Source organism: Carex rostrata, chromosome 22, assembly GCF_964058835.1.
Source record: "Carex rostrata chromosome 22, lpCarRost1.2, whole genome shotgun sequence".
Lineage (NCBI taxonomy): Eukaryota > Viridiplantae > Streptophyta > Magnoliopsida > Poales > Cyperaceae > Carex > Carex rostrata.
The window spans coordinates 3,017,633-3,034,436 of NC_135939.1; the positions used below are offsets into that span (position 1 = coordinate 3,017,633).

At 30.1% G+C, this 16,804-nt stretch overlaps 1 protein-coding gene across 2 annotated transcripts; it reads right to left on the minus strand.

Moving 5' to 3' along the window:
- Window positions 1–9,381: 9,381 nt before the first annotated feature.
- Window positions 9,382–15,526, minus strand: LOC144573894 (Protein kinase superfamily protein). 2 transcript variants are annotated; one of them, XM_078323673.1, is made up of 5 exons: window positions 15,366–15,526; window positions 15,142–15,284; window positions 14,843–15,059; window positions 11,036–11,457; window positions 9,382–10,063 (listed from the first exon to the last, which is right to left on the minus strand). In XM_078323673.1, the coding sequence occupies exons 1-5, from the start codon at window positions 15,424–15,426 to the stop codon at window positions 9,641–9,643; spliced, it is 1,266 nt and encodes a 421-aa protein (XP_078179799.1). In that variant the 5' UTR covers window positions 15,427–15,526; the 3' UTR covers window positions 9,382–9,640. The 2 variants fall into 2 exon arrangements, with proteins under 2 accessions (XP_078179799.1, XP_078179798.1); XM_078323672.1 differs by having other exon boundaries at window positions 15,360–15,526.
- Window positions 15,527–16,804: the final 1,278 nt, after the last annotated feature.

Sequence of the window (16,804 nt, forward strand, 5' to 3'; positions counted from 1 at the left end):
TATGATTATTTTTTTTTTAAAATCATAAGGACCGTATGGTCCCTACGGTCTCCAAAATTGCATTTATCCAGACCGTAGGGACCATACAGTCTTACCATTTTTAATTTTTTTATGAAATAGAATTTTTTTATTTTTTTTATTTTTTGTATTAAAATATCAGAAATATTGAATATATTTCTTTGAAAATAGATGAAATATAATATAATTTGATTTATTAGAAAGACTGCAACAAATAACTCGGATCAATATTTTTCGAGTCGGATTTTTCGCATCTGTAAGAAAAAATAATATATATTTCTTTATGTGTTATTGGAAAAAAAAATGCTTAGATTCTGAGTTATTGATTCCGGTTCAAAAGTCACTTCTAGGTAATTCAGAAAATATTGTGATCCTTCTAGGACATTTAATTTATAAAAAGTTATATCTATTTTGAGAATTCTTTTTGAATAACAATCATTAAATAACTTAAAGTTTTTGTTTTTTTTCAAAAATAGATACAACTTTTTATAAATTAAATGTCCTAGAAAGATCACAATATTTTCTGAATTATCTAGAAGTGACTTTTGAACCGGGATCAATAACTCAGAATCTAAGCATTTTTTTTTCCAATAACACATAAAGAAATATATTAATTTTTCTTATAGCCGCAAAAAATCCGACCTGAAAAATATTGATCCGGGTTATTTGTTGCAGTCTTTCTAATAAATCAAATTATATTATATTTCATCTGTTTTCAAAGAAATATATTCAATATTTCTAATATTTTAATACAAAAAATAAAAAAATAAAAAAAATTATGTTTTATAAAAATAAAAATAAAAATAGTAAGACCGTATGGTCCCTACAATCTGGAGAAATGCAATTTTGGAGACCGTAGGGACCATACGGTCCTTATGGTTTTTCTAAAAAAAAAAATCATATTAGTTTCCTAATTTTCGATTTATTAATTATGATTTATGAAAAAAATTCTTAGATTTGTCCCTGAGAAGAAAAGATGAGAGAGAGAAAGAAAAGGGATAACACTACTGTGTTACTTAAGATAACAACAGATTTTCTTTCATTTTTTTTTTCAATTAAAAGGGAAAGAGAAAGAGAGAACAATCAGAAGTACTTTTTGAAAATAGCCAAGTTCAAAGCAGGGTTAGATACATGGAATCATCCTGCATTGGGAAATGATATACGTTAGGATCTAGAAAGGGTAAACTAAAATATCCAAAATAGAAGTTCAGAGAAAGTAAAACATATTATCCAAAATAAACTATTTGTTTTAAAAAAAGGTTATTTATAGCTAATAATTCGTGCTCATCAAAATATAAAAAAGTATCATGTTTAAAAGTATTTAAAATTTGTTGTTTTATACTTGTATCCATTACTATAGGTTATTTTAAAAAGGCAGAAAAGACTTACAGAAATTGCTTTATTTTTTTGAACAAGTCAAATCATATGAAATTTTATTATTTTTTATATTAAAATGCAAATAATTAAACAACAAATAGGCATGAAATACTAATTGAGATTTAATATAGTATACAAAATCATACGGCTAGATCAGCAACCCAATCCATTATATATATTTTTATCTACACTATGCTTATCTTTCTAAAAATTCAACGACTTCAAGTAAATTTGATATATTGGTACTTATTTTGATAAATATAAAACACTTAAAAAAATAATTAATTAAAGTAAATATACGTTTAGAGAGGGTTCACATGCATTTATTTTATGTTCCCCCATTGTGATGTTATTTTTAGAACAAGAATAACTTATAATTTAAATTTAAAATGTAAAAATAAAACCGTTAGATATGATCTATATCATTTTTCTATACGCGCGTAAAAATATTATAATGTTTTTATTTTGTTTTGATCAATATCAAGAACATTCAAAATTACATTGATATGGATAAATTATGGATAAAAATTTATCATTTTTCAATGATGGAATTATATGAATCAATAACTTGGAAAACTACATCCAGAATATATCCATTGTATTTTTAACAAACTCTTGATATTAATCAAAACAAAATCAAAATGTTATGATATTTTACATATACATAGAGAAAATGACATAAATCATATCTAACGGTTATATTTAAAATTTCAGATTTAAATTTTAAATTATTGTAGTTTTATAAATAAATAAATAAATAAAAGCATGATAACGATACCAAAAATAGAGATATTTGAAACTTTATTTTTATTTTTTACGAGCTATTATGGCGTTATGATCGGTACACAATGAAAATATACAAAAGATATCATGGCAACAAGTACTGCCTTGACAATTAATTAACGCATGCGACTGCCTGACTTGCTAAAATAGTAAAATTATAATCACTTAAAAATGGGTCCAACTGGTACACTTGATAAATAATTTGAAGTTAGCTTCTCAACTTTAGAAAAATTAAGTCACGATTATCAATATTTAAAAAAAAAATCATAAAAAAATGGTGTTATTGGTACTTTTTTATTAGGTACTTTACTTGAAATTGGGTTCGAACAATTTAGTTTCTATTGTCTTTCCTTCGGTCCAAAAATTTAGTTGATATGTTGATTAAGATCTTTAGTTTACTCGATATTTACAGATGAGTATGGCTACGGTGCTACTGCTCAATATTTGAGTTTTCAAAATCTCAACGGTCGATCCAAATCGTTTATCTTGTTCTCCATATTAATATGTGTTTGGAGACCAAATTTTACATTTCTTAGAAATTTTTTACTATTTTTTAGATAGGTGGAAATCAAATATTAAATCAAGTGATTTTCTACTATTTTTTTTTACTATTTTTTAAATCAAGTAATTTTCTGCCTATCTAAAAAAATAGTAAAATTTTTTTCAGAAAATGTAAAATTTGGTCTCCAAACACATATTAATATGGAGAACAAGATGAACAGTTCGGATCGACCGTTAGGATTTTGAAAACTCAAATGTTGAGCCATAGCACCGTAGCTCTCTATGCAACTCATAGCACCGTAGCCTTACTCTTTATAGATTGGATTGGCTTTTAACTTTTTATCAGATTATTATTTTTGTATTAGCTTGACCTTGATTCTTTTTGTCGAATTATAATCACAAGATAATACATGTTTAAAGAAACACTAAATCAAATACTGAATCTCCTATTAAATAAATTATTTTTTGGTCAAATATAAATTGAAGGTAGCATTATATATATATATATATAGAGAGAGAGAGACCAGCACCCGTATTAATTATTATATGTGACTTATGAGTTGGAATTAACTCATGACTTAAACACATTCAAACTGGTGATTTGTTCGATCCAAATCAGCAACTCCATTATATATGTTTTTTATCAATTATGTTTTTATTTTTACACTATAATAACTTAAAAGTTGAAATTTAGATGTCAAAATAAAAATAGATGCGTTCTATATCATTTTTCTCTGTAAACACATAAAAAAATCAACATATCAATTTTGCTTTAATTAGTATCAAGAGCTTATAAAATTACCGATGAAATGAATTCTGGACATTGATCTTTCAACTTCTTATTCATATAAAATCAAAATCGAATAATAATAATTTTTACGTACATATAGAAATTATAATATAGATCACATCTAAAAAAATTATATTTGACATATAAATTTTAATTTTTTATTAGAAAATTAAAAATAAAGACATGATGAAAACACAAAAATGAAAATATTTAAATATTCTTCAATTATATATTTATTTATATATATATATATATATATATATAAAGAGAGAGAGAAATCATAAAATTTATATAAAACATAACATTAGAATTATATAAAAATAACTCTTACCATCAAATTTCATTTTTATTCAAATCATAAAAAGTTATATAATGCCTAACATTAGAATTATCTAAAAATATCTGTTATAACATATAATTTAAATTTTATGAGTTATTATAGCGTTATGACATCGGTACATAATGAAAATATACAAAACATATCAGGGCAACAAGTGCGTCCACAATTAACGCATGCGACTGCCTGACTTTCTAAAATTCTATTACCGAATTTTTTATTAATATCCAAATTTTATATTAAATTTTAAAAAATATCCGAATCGGTTGGTGTTCTCGAAATCTACCCATTCCGGAAAAAAATTTTCCGGAATTAAACTCTATTTCCGGAAAAAAAATTTCCGGAAACTTGGTTCTAACTCCGGAAAAAAAATTTCCGGATTTAGGATTTTTTTTTTTTTTTTAAAACAGAAATTTTTATTTTTTTATTTTTTTTGTATTAAAATATTAGAAATATTGAATATATTTCTTTGAAAATAGATAGAATACAATATAATTTGATTTATTAGAAAGACTGCAACAAATAACCCGGATCAATATTTTTCAGATCGGATTTTTCGCGGCTGTAAGAAAAATTAATATATTTTTTTATGTGTTATTGGAGAAAAATAAAAATAATTAGATTCTGAGTTATTGATCCCGGTTCAAAAGTCACTTCTAGGTAATTCAGAAAATATTGTGATCCTTCTAGTACATTTAATTTATAAAAAGTTGTATCTATTTTTGAAAAAAATCAAAAACTTTAATTTATTTAATTATTGTTTTTCAAAAAGAATTATCAAAACAGATACAACTTTTTATAAATTAAATGTACTAGAAAGGTCACAATATTTTCTGGATTACCTAGAAGTGACTTTTGAACCGGGATCAATAACTCAGAATCTAATTATTTTTATTTTTTTCCAATAACACATAAAGAAATATATTAATTTTTCTTACAGCCGCGAAAAATCCGATCTGAAAAATATTGATCCGGGTTATTTGTTGCAGTCTTTCTAATAAATCAAATTATATTGTATTCTATTTATTTTCAAAGAAAAATATTCAATATTTCTAATATTTTAATACAAAAAAAAATAAATAAAAAATTTCTGTTTTAAAAAAAAAAAATCCAAACTCCGGAAAAAAATTTTCCGGATTCAAAAAAAAAAAAAAGAATCCTAAATCCGGAAAAAAAATTTCCGGAGTTAGAACCAAGTTTCCGGAAAATTTTTTTCCGGAAATAGACTCTATTTCCGGAAAAAAAATTTCCGGAATGGGTAGATTTCGAAAAAACCAACCGATTCGGATATTTTTTTAAATTTAATATAAAATTTGGATATTAATAAAAAATTTCGGATTCTATTATATCCAATGTCAAAGCGGCAATGTGCAGAATATATATTTTGGTTCACTTAAAAATGGGTCCTTTTTTGTGATAAAATGAGGAATAATTGAAGAGTAATTGAAGATTAAATTTATTTATTAATTAATTTTTTTAATAATTAATATCTAATGGATAATATAAATTAAATTCTGAATAAATGACAAAACAAAACAAAAACACTTTATTAGTTCAATTAAGAAAAAAATGAGTATTTTTCTTTTAGACGGGTGTAAATGAATGCTCCAACAGCTGTATAAAGTTTCATTGTATGATATGTGTGAGATAAAAAAAAATACAAACTTTTTCACATCATCGAGATGTGCTTTCTGGTTATAATGCATCTATATCTATTTTTTGTAAGTCATATATCTTATTTCTAAAACAATTGTAGGTTGTGCATGTATTTATCCAAAACATCTCTTGTAATCAGGTGAGGTTAGGGCAAGATTATGGCAAGGGAGATACTATTTTCACCAAGAATACGAAATTAAAATGACGAAAAAACTTCAAACAGGCGTATCTGATTTCAAACTTCAAACAGACGTATTTGATTTCAAACAGGCGTATCTGATTTCAGATTTGCAAAAAAACTTCAAACAGACATATCTGATTTAAAACGGGCAAGAGAGACGATATCTTCACTCGAGTGTATGATTTCAGCATATGATGGCATTTCAGAAAGCTTACGAGAGGAAGATATCAATTTTGACTCCATTGAGTTCATCAGAATTTCAGATTTGCAAAAAAAAAAAAAAGAAGAAGGTAAGAACCTCAAAACTTTGAGTCGAAATTTCAGATTAAGTTGTTTACCATATACTCTTTCCTATACATTATTCATGAAAACGTATGAAGTCTATCTACAGCTCTTATTTGTTATATTTTTATTTTTTAGTTAAAACGTTTTAATTTTGAAATTTAGTTTAACATTTTTATATTCAGATTTAGAGTAAGTTATAAAAAAAATATCATTTTGAAAATTAGTTTAGTGTTTTTATTTTTAAAAATTTTCAAAAAAAAAATTGGACCGCCAGAATGAAAGGAATAGGACCAGCAGAATTTCTGGCACTCTGGACATATTTATTAATAAAAAATGGCAACTTTGTATTTTCCTTTTTTTTAGTTAAAAAAAATTGGGTTATACACGTAAGCGCGTCGGTCGGATCCGTTGCAAATAGACAGTCGTTGACCACACATTTTTGATATAAAAAATGGAGATGGTCCTCGAGCATTAATGCATTAACTAGATCAGAATTTGTTGTAGAGACATATAGCTGCTTGTTTTACAAGGCATATTAGAATTTCTTCCATAAAAAATATAGAGATTAATATAGTTGTTACGAAGTTCAAACATTCGAAATCCGCATCATAATTTTTCTTTTTAAACTCTAAAATTCCGTTTGTTTAGTCAAATAGGAATAAGTTTATATTTTTTTTTCGTTCTTAATCAATTAGTGTTAGGCAGGAAAATACACCAGAACTAAACTTTAAACCCTAAATTATAAACATGATTGTTTGGACATTGGACTCTCCTTTCGTTTTCAAGTAAATATATGTACAAAATTTGTTCGAGGTAATTAATTATCTCTAGGAATTCAATAAAGCTGAGTCCCGGTGCTAGTAATTCTCAAAATTCAAAACTATAATTAAGATATGATATTTTTTTTTAAGAGTGAGTCTATGGTACTATGCATATCACGGGTTGTTACCGTGCTACGGTTCTATATTCGAATTTTCAAATCCTAACGGTCGATCCGAACCGTTCATCTTGTTCTCCATATTAATATGTGTTTGGAGACCAAATTTTACATTTTTTGAAAAAATTTTACTATTTTTTTAGATATTTAGAAAATCACTTGATCTGAAAATTCTGAACCATCCAAAAACAGTGATTTTCAATAAATCTAAAAAAATAGTAAAAAATTTCAAAAAATGTAAAATTTGGCCTCCAAACACATATTAATATAGAGAACAAGATGAACGGTTCGGATCGACCGTTAGGATTTGAAAACTCGAATATAGAGCCGTAGCACGGTAACAAATCGTAATATGCATAGTACCATAGACTCACTCTTTTTTTAATACAAAATGTCTCAAAAAGCATGTGAAGCATGAGCCAACATGATACTTTGATGATATGATGAGTAGTAAATTTCCAGTTGGATATAAAGAGTTCAATTTATATTTGTGAGCGAATTAAATAATTCATTTCTCATTAATAAATAAGATTGATATGAAATGCTTTTACACGCTTATATACATGTACAGAATCCAAGAAATTTACTTCGTGTATTAAATTAGTTGATTTAAGCACTTAAATACTAGAGTCATTGGAGTGAACTAAAAATTAAAAAAATCATTATGTAACTCTGCTATTTCATTTTATTAATTCTTGAATAAAAGATTACGAATGAACATATATTTTTTCTTCTCACGTGCTTTCAACCAAAAAAAAATTGTTCTATAGATTAAACCTGATCGGTTTATAAATCCAGTTATGTATCTTTGCATACGACATATATTGTGTAGTTGAACAAAAATATGTCTTATGATAGTTCTCAATGTTCATGTAAGATTAGGTATTATAGAATAATTATGTTATTTTTTCATCTCCAATCCCTCAAAAAGTATTAGTAAATGAGTCAAATCTATCTCTTGAGAAATATCAATTCTTTTATTTAACCTTTCCGTTTAGTGGATATAGTCACCGCACTCGGTGCTTCTAACTAGGAGATCTAGTCACCGTTCTTTGCTTTGAGAATGTATAAATTTAATGTAATTTAATTTTATTAGATGGATGATTAAAAAAGTTTATCATTTTTTTTTCAATTGATTGATGAATATTTAATTGATTTTCAAATTATGTCAAATTTGATATGAAGTCCATATAAACAACAAAGAATATACGTATTTACATATAGTTTTATTTTTTTAATTAATGAGTTATATGTCGTCGAATCCGTAGTTTTAACTTTACTTTACAAAATAAATTAAATTTCTCTTTTCTTATATTATGTTTATATTATGTCATTTTTTTTTTTAAACTCTTTACTTGTAATTTACCTGACAATATTGGTGTTCTTTTAATGGAATCTGGAAGCGTGACTTGCACATTTCTTCTTCAAAAATTAATGTATAGTGTCAAATTAGAATAGAACTAGGATGGTCTTAAGCTCACCAAATTCTCTAATGAGTATAATATTCGGATGGGTCTTCAAACAATAAATCCAAAATATTAAAATTAATCTATTTATGAGTGATATGTTTAAATGCAAGATTTATTCATTTTCAAATTAATTTAGTATAAAATTAAGTGGTCAAAAAAGAAGATTCACAAGTTAATTTGCATGCATTATTTATTATTATTTTTTACCGTTTTACTTTGTACTAAATTAATTTATAAATCACGCATGTAAATACATCACTTTATGAAATAAATCAGTTTCAACGGTTTAGATTTGTCGTTTGAAATCCATACAACAAATTTTAAAATTAAACTCATTAAGAATGAGTCTAAAAATATCCTAATTCTACTAGTCAAATTAATATATTGTCAGTATAACTTATTTCTTTTCCTTAAATTAACAAGTCCCAATTTGGGTACAAAATTAAATACCTTGGATGCTCGTAATTGTCATTCCATTACCTTCTTATGACTTTCTTAAAGGAGATATGTAATTTTTGAAAGTCTAGTAACTCGTGAGGAATGATACTAACATACACAAATCAAAACTGATATTTAACTTTCTTAAAGGAGATAGCATTCCTGATTATTTGATTATTTGATTTTTAACTTCAATTATTTTATTTTCAGTTCATTCAATAATTTAATGTCATTGCAAGTTATACTTTCAAAAACCAAAAATTAAACAAAATTGGACTGAAACATAACTTATTTCAGTTCATATTAGAGGATTGTTGAAATTGTTTGCTAAGGCGAATTTTTTTTGTAATTTCCAGTTACGCTACTGTGCCATTGCTCGGCAGTAATTTTTGTCCCTGGATGCCATCACAAGCGCTTCCAGTCAGGAAACAGTGGCTTAATAGTCCAGAAAATCCCAATTGGTAATTAGCAAATTGAACAAAACAAAGCGTTGATTATCATAGTGGGCTATTGCTATTGATGACCTAAAATTCTAAAATGAGCCTCGAGGTGTCCATTCAATCCACACACAAAAAGAAAAGAAAAATGTTACACAAGCAATCAACAATTTCAGCTAGGGGAACTCATGGAAGGTATTATTTGTCTACAAAATTGTCCCCAAACTTGGTTGGCGAACAAGTCACTTTGCAAAACCCTCTCGCTCCCCTCGTAAAAAATAAGACATTACACAATTCTTTCATGGGACTATATTTACAAATTACAAGAGCTCTGAGAAAAAAAAATAACAAAACTACTCTAAACTATTTTACAATTAATAAAAAAATGAACTCACTAACACAAAAAAAAAAAAAAAAAAAATGTGATCGTGCTATTTCTCAGTATAAACATCTTCTTGACGAGATCCTGACCCTTTGCCTCGTCTAGTCGCGTGACTACTTGATGCAGTAGCTGTATTATTTGCCAAAGAAGTAGAACCAGAAGCAGAACAAGTAGGTGTAGAGGTCGAGGTTTCACTCAGATTGGTATTTGTAGATGATTCACCCCCTGAACCATAGGCTCTACGCCGGTACCTTGAACCAGCTACACCAGGTCGACTGGGCTCTTCCAAATGACTCGGTTTTTTTGATAGAATAACCACCACCCGCTTCATGTCGGGTCGTACTTTGGGGTCAGCCTGTGTGCAGAGTAAACCTATTTGCACACACACAGCAACTTGGTTTGGTACTGCGCCGTCTTTTAGTGCAGGGTCCAGCATTTGATCACTCTGCCCTTTCTTGTACAGCCTCCAAGCCTGTCACATGCATAGGTAATGAGTTAAAAATAAGAAGATGCCAATTCATGATTATAAAATAAACAAATTGTACAAGTGAGATATTCATTTTTGTTTGATATTTTTCTGAAGATTGAAAATTAACATGAATAGGTGTCCTACGAAATAAAATGCCTAAAGTTGAGTTGCATTTCTCAAGGGGTGAATAAAGAAACATGTAGGTACCTTCCTGAGGAGGTTACTCTATTACAGTTGAATATTCAATAAAACCTCTTATCGGGTCAGATATGATTGATTATATGCACACAGAAAGGGAAGTGCAAATTACCTTTCAAACATCCCCCTAATTCTGTCACATCATATTCAATTTCTTATGTATGGAACCTAAATTCTTTTAAATTCAACTTGACTTCCATTTTCTCATGGAGTAGATAAAGAAACGTGTAGCGTGTAGGTACCTTCCAGAGAAGGTTAGTTTATGAAAGTTGAAGATTCAACAATAACTCTATAGAAGGGGGCACAGTATAACCTAGTACAATATCATGTGCTGACTGTTTCAAATGGACCCCTGGTCCTGTCAATTACTATTTCTTTACGCGTAGAATCTGAAGGGGTAAAGAATTTATGATGAACAGGTACATTTGTACGGAATAAATCTGCTACGATTCCAACAAGAATTGTAGGACCTCCTTTTCAAATCTGACCATTAATATTTTAAAACGCACGAATTCCAAAAACAGTTGATTTTCTTGCACGAATCTCTAAATAAATGAGTGTTTGGATTTCGAAAAGCAGGTTCCTCCTTAGAATCGTAGCAGATTTATTTCCCATTTGTACCGATAAATTTAAATTGAACCAACAAAAATATACAACCAACTTATTTAATATTATGTGCTGACTGTTTTTTTTTTTTTTTTTTGCAGGTTAAGCCAGCAGGCATTAATGCATCCAGCTATATGCGATGATTAACAACATCCATTTTAAATTACTCACCCATTCAAGCAGATTCTGTGCATCAAATCCAATTGGAGGAGCAAAACTCGAATTTTTCTGGCCAGAAACCAACTCAAGAACAAGCACACCAAAGCTGAACACATCAGCCTTTGTAGAGAGGGACCCATGCATCAGGTACTCCGGTGCCATGTATCCATTGGTACCTGCCACACGTGTGTTCACATGCGTCTGCCCCTCGGGATACAATCTTGCCATGCCAAAATCAGCTATTTTGGGACACCACCTATCATCTAGTAGGATGTTGCTTGCCTTGATATCTCGGTGGATTATGGGGGTGTGAGCATCTTCGTGCAGGTACAGTAGGCCTCGTGCTATGCCCATGATCACATCATAACGCCTTTGCCAGTTCAGCTCGGCTCGTTTTGCTGCCAGTTGCCTTGACTCATCGCCACTTCCCCTCACTGTGGATTAAAATCCATGTGTTAATTATAATGCTTATTGTTAATAATGCAATCGTATGATTGACTGATTAATTGAAAAAAATGTCACGATGTTCTGTTTATTAATCAATAATACTGAACTTGTGTTGTCAAATTATTATGTCAGTATTGATGCATCCAAACTATGAAAAATTACCAGGAATATTGTGTAAGCACAGAAATTCGTACTAGTATAACAGAAGCTAGGTGCAATTACATGTTTTTTGTAGCAAAGATTTGGTAATAATAATAAAAAAGGCAAAACAAATTAGTGGGGTAGGTGATAGATATGAGAAACAAGGGTTTGTCAGTTAGGAACCACCAATTATTCAAAGAAAAAAAGGTTAGCCGGTAGCCACTACCAATTATTATTAAAAGCAAAAGCCTAGAGCGAGCCAACTCAGTCAATACTCAGGTCAATGGAGTCAATAATTGTAGGAAGCAACGTGTCTAAGGCAGAATACAACAATAATTTTATTAAAAGGGACCTTCTCGAAGGTTAACTACACAGAATAACTGACATTGGTGTAAGGTTAACATTTATTACTACACTTTACACAACGCAAAGAGAAACAACATGAAGTTGTTTTACAGAGAGACTCAGGAGATCTAGCTGCTATCTATTGCATATGATATGGATATGGAGTGCGTATCCTCTGAGATATCTCAACTTTTGCGTGACCGACGTGTCCGGTGCCTATTCGGGGGTGATGTAGGGGTTAGTATTATGTGTGCTTTGAGATTCGTGCAGAACGTATTTAAACGGTTAGGATTTTCCATAAAGTCACGCAAAGTTTGAGATATCTCAGAGGATACGAATTCATGGATATGAGGATGGTGGTTGTATCCAAAGTACGTGTAATAAAGGCAAGGAACAGTACTACACTGAAAGATAAATTATTTTCAACCACTAGCTCAGCATCCGAGGTGAAGTGTTTGCGATTGCAACTTGCAAGCCTGGTGACACTGTGACAGCTGTGCACATTTAAAATTTGATAGGACTTTTCGTTTTTCAGTTGAATAGATCCGACAATACACAGAGTATTTTCCACGGATTGTACCGTTCTTGGGTGGGTGAAGTGGATCCTCACAAAAAAGAGATGGAACCCACATAACTTTGACAAAGATAAAACAAACAAACAAAAAAACGGTCAAAAGACTGGAAAATATTATAATTTGGGTGGCTTTGCATGCAAGCACAAGGTTAACACTTGAAAAGTGAAAATTACATCTAAAGGTATATATATTGTTTTAAAAATAAGATAAACGTACCAAGACCAGCATTCAAATAACTAAAAACGTGCCTAACAACTTCCCATTGAAAAAAGAAAAAGAAAGAGTGAGAAGCAACCTGATGAACTCATTAGGTCAAGCCCCATTTAGTACGGTAATAGGACCAGGTCAATGTTTACTGTTTAGTGTATAACTTTCAATTTGAAAGGAGTCATTGATAATTCTCAACATAATGTTGTTCCATTACCTGTCCAATTAAATCACCAAGTGCCAGATCAAAATTTAGTTACATACATGTATGTTGAATTAAAAGCAAATTGAGACTTTTCATACAATGAAGAGTTTTGTTTACTTTCAGTTACTTGAATAATAAGTTAACTATTAAGTCATTTAAATCATCTGCCTAGTATAGGAAGTAATGTAAAAGTAACATCACGTTGCCATAACAATTTTTGGGAAAAAAAAAACTTAGTCTCAAAGTATTTTTTCTTTGTATTTTTTGAAAAATTGTGAATGAAATTCATCTTATTTAATTGTATTTTTGCAAAACCGAGCAGATTAAGCCAAACTTCGAGTGGTAACCTTGATACCAACTCAATCAATATAGAAAGCTTTGAATTAGCGATTACAAAAATGAAACAAGTCTCTTCACGCTAATAAACATTTATGTCTTTGTCAAACTATTTGCCGCCTATTCATATTTGACTCAGTACCACCCAAATAAAAAATCACATTTAACTCTTTATAAATAAAAAAATAACGTCTACATGAAGGGAAATTGTAATTCGCAAGTCTATTGTACAGGTGTATGCATAGGAGTTGACTCAAAATTTCGTGGAGTCAAAAAAATATCAAATCAAGTTTAAATAACTTATCGGATTTAAACCAATTAACTAATTGGGTACTCGATAAAAAATAATATTTTGACTTATATTTTTCAATATTCTAACTTATAATTTATGATCCTATAACTTATAATTAATATTACTAATTATAATTCAAAAAAATTATTTTGATTTTAATACTAAATTTAACTTAAATTATAAATCAAACATTCAGAAGGGGACAAAAAAAATTTCAGAAAGAGACAAAATCGATCGGTACCAATAAATCACCACTAAAATTCAAAATTCAGAGGCCGGCTACCCCTGTGCTAGAGTAAATCCGCCCGCCCCTGTATACACACAAAGAGCCACAATAAATTATTGTTCACTTCCTTACGAGACGCGAAGGCAAATATTAAATTGTTTTGGACTGGGAACAAATGTCTAGTTTTAGTCAAAATTGGATGCTATCCATCCAAATGGCCAAGATAGCGAACATCACGGCTCAGATTCGGGAGACCGGGAAGGAAAAAAACATAGCTGAGAAAGGAAAGGAAAAGGATGAGAGCGCACGAATTGAGAAAAATTGACGAAAAAAGAAGGGAGAATTGACGAAAAATTGAGAAATGGTTGGTATAACAGCACGAGACTACGGGCGAAGCACGAAACCTCAATACCGGTTTAGAAAGGTTAGCCACCGGTCAGCCCTAGTTAATTAATTAGTTGGAAAGTACTCTCCAGTTAGTGAAAAAAAAGGAAGCCTCCGTTTTCTAAAAGGGAGGATATTGTTGACAAGAAAGTAAATCCATGCGAACGTAATTATTTGGGGCAGATATGGAATGAACTCAGAGAGATGCCTGGGCTGAGGGAAACAGTGAAAAGGAGAACTTTCTTCCGATTGACTGGTTTCTGTTGGATAAGTTGAAATGGAGACTAATAATATCCCAATTTGCGCTTACCTCATGCTGACTGCTTACCTGACGTACGTAGCAAAAGAGTCAAACAAGAAAAATAGAAACGAAAACATGAAAACAAGAGAAAAACATAAAGAAAGTGGAAGATTGATCTGAGAGAAGGAACAAAGGCCAAACTTTACAGGAATTTGTTTCATACCTTACTATAGAAAGAAGGTAAATTTTTTCAATGTGCAAAAATCCAGAAATTGAGTAATTGCAAAATAAAATTCTAAGTCTGCTCAATGCGATTTAATGCTTAATTACAATCTAAAATACTCATTTGAAGAAAATTAAAATAGCAACAATGGCGAGTCAAATTTTGCAAAAACAGTAATAAAAAGGGGAAAAAAATACCTGAGGTGAAGAGCAATTTATCCAGGCTCTCATTTGTCACGTACTCATACACCAGTAGCTTATCATCGCCATGTGTACAATACCCGTACAAATTCACAACATTTCTATGTTGTACTCTTGAAAGAAGCATCGCCTCATTTTGAAACTCCTTCGCACCTTGCCTTGATGCGGCCCCAAGCTTCTTCACCGCCACCTCCCTTCCATCCAGCAATTGCCCCTAAATTCAATCGAAATTTCAATTTCAAACAGTCTCAAATTGTTTTCATGCGAACTATTTATAGAAGAATTAATTAAGTTACCTTGAATACTGGACCGAATCCACCTTCGCCGAGCTTATTCTTCAGGCTGAAATTTCGAGTGGCGGCCACTAAAGTCTCGTATCTAAAAACCTTCTGCTCCTTCGCTGCTATTGCTTCAAGATCTTCTTCGTCCCCCTTTCTAGCTGTTATTCCCAGATTCAACTTGATTAGAGCAAAAATTCGAACGAAATATTTGATTGGAGAAATGGGACTTGAACTCTCACCGCGATTTGATCTCCTGAACGGGTTCATCAATTTTTTGAGAAATTCTGTAGATTTTGTCATCAGTTAGCAAACTCTTGTGACGACCTCAAGCCCTCAATACTATAATATAAAAATCTGGTAAAGGATTCAAGAGAGAGAGAGAGAGAGAGAGAGAGAAATGGATAGAGAGAGAGAGCCTTACTGTAGGCCATTAGCAGTGTGGAGCGGTTCTCTCCTGCTTTTGTTAAACTAAACTTTGTTCGGTTCAAAGAAGGCCTTCTTCATTTCGAATTCGTATCCTCTGCAGTAACTCAAAAGGGAATCGTTTGAGTTAATGAATCTTAACCATTCGATCTGTTTTAAAATTCGTGCACACTAGATTTGCACTAAAATTAAAAGACCCCAAATGTTATAAGCAAGTTGCAGATTGGCTCCATTTAAAATTATACGGTTTAGATTCATTAACTCAAAAGATTCCCTTTTGAGTTAACGCAGAGGATACGCATTCCTTCATTTCCGCGTTGTTGCTGATTTGAGTAATTTGGAAACGTCTCAAGTGGGACCCAGAAAAAAGAGAGGTGTTGTTGACAATTGAATTTGACTTCAATGTCTGTGTACACACTGAGGTCCTATTCCGCAGGGCTATTGGGAATAGAAATGACATTAGAAATCAAAAATTTTGAAATAAAAATTAATGTTTGCATTGAAAAAAAAAATTATTTTTCTACATGAATAGTAACTCGCATTTTACTGCCGAACAGGACCTGACACTAGAGACTTGAAAGAACTACCCGACAACTACATGAATTTAAATCCTCCCCGGTACCATAAGAAGGAATTATTTGACACTTACCATTACCATAATAACGGTCCAGATTACTTCTCAGCCGGTGTTTATATCTTCATTTTTAAAATGTTTAATAACTCAAAATCTAAAACTTAAGATTTACTTATATATGATCTACATCATTTTATCTATGCACGTGTAAAAAATTATCATTTCAATTTTATTTTAGTTGTCATCAAGAGCTTTTAAAAAATGTACTAGTGTGAATAATTTAGAGACGTTGATTTTTCAACTTATTGATTCACATAAAAATAAAACTGAAATGTGATAATTTTTTATGAGCACATAGAAAAAAATAAAATAGATCATATCTCTCGGTTTTATTTTGACTTTTAAGTTTTAGATTTTAAACTATTAAAATTTTTAAAAATGCAGGTATGATGAAGGAACAAAAAAATGGAGACATTTGTACCCTCCTCATTTATTATTACATCGAATTTCTAAAATACAAAATACACACATAACACGAGTAAATCAAATTATTTTATATTATAAATGAGTCTAACTAGTATGGTATCGGTGTCATACGACACCAACTCCCAAATTTATTAGATAGACTTGAAATGACTAATCCACATCATTTAAATTGATTTATTTTTATGAGTGGTGTGT

Bases quoted from the DNA above. Each gene is read 5' to 3' on its own strand.
- LOC144573894 (XM_078323672.1), bottom strand. From the start codon at position 15,426: ATGACAAAATCTACAGAATTTCTCAAAAAATTGATGAACCCGTTCAGG. The intron at 15,060-15,141 runs GTAACTTAATTA...GATTGAATTTAG, and splicing joins GATTCGGTCCAGTATTCAAG to GGGCAATTGCTGGATGGAAG. The intron at 10,064-11,035 runs GTGAGTAATTTA...TGCATGTGACAG, and splicing joins CACAGAATCTGCTTGAATGG to GCTTGGAGGCTGTACAAGAA.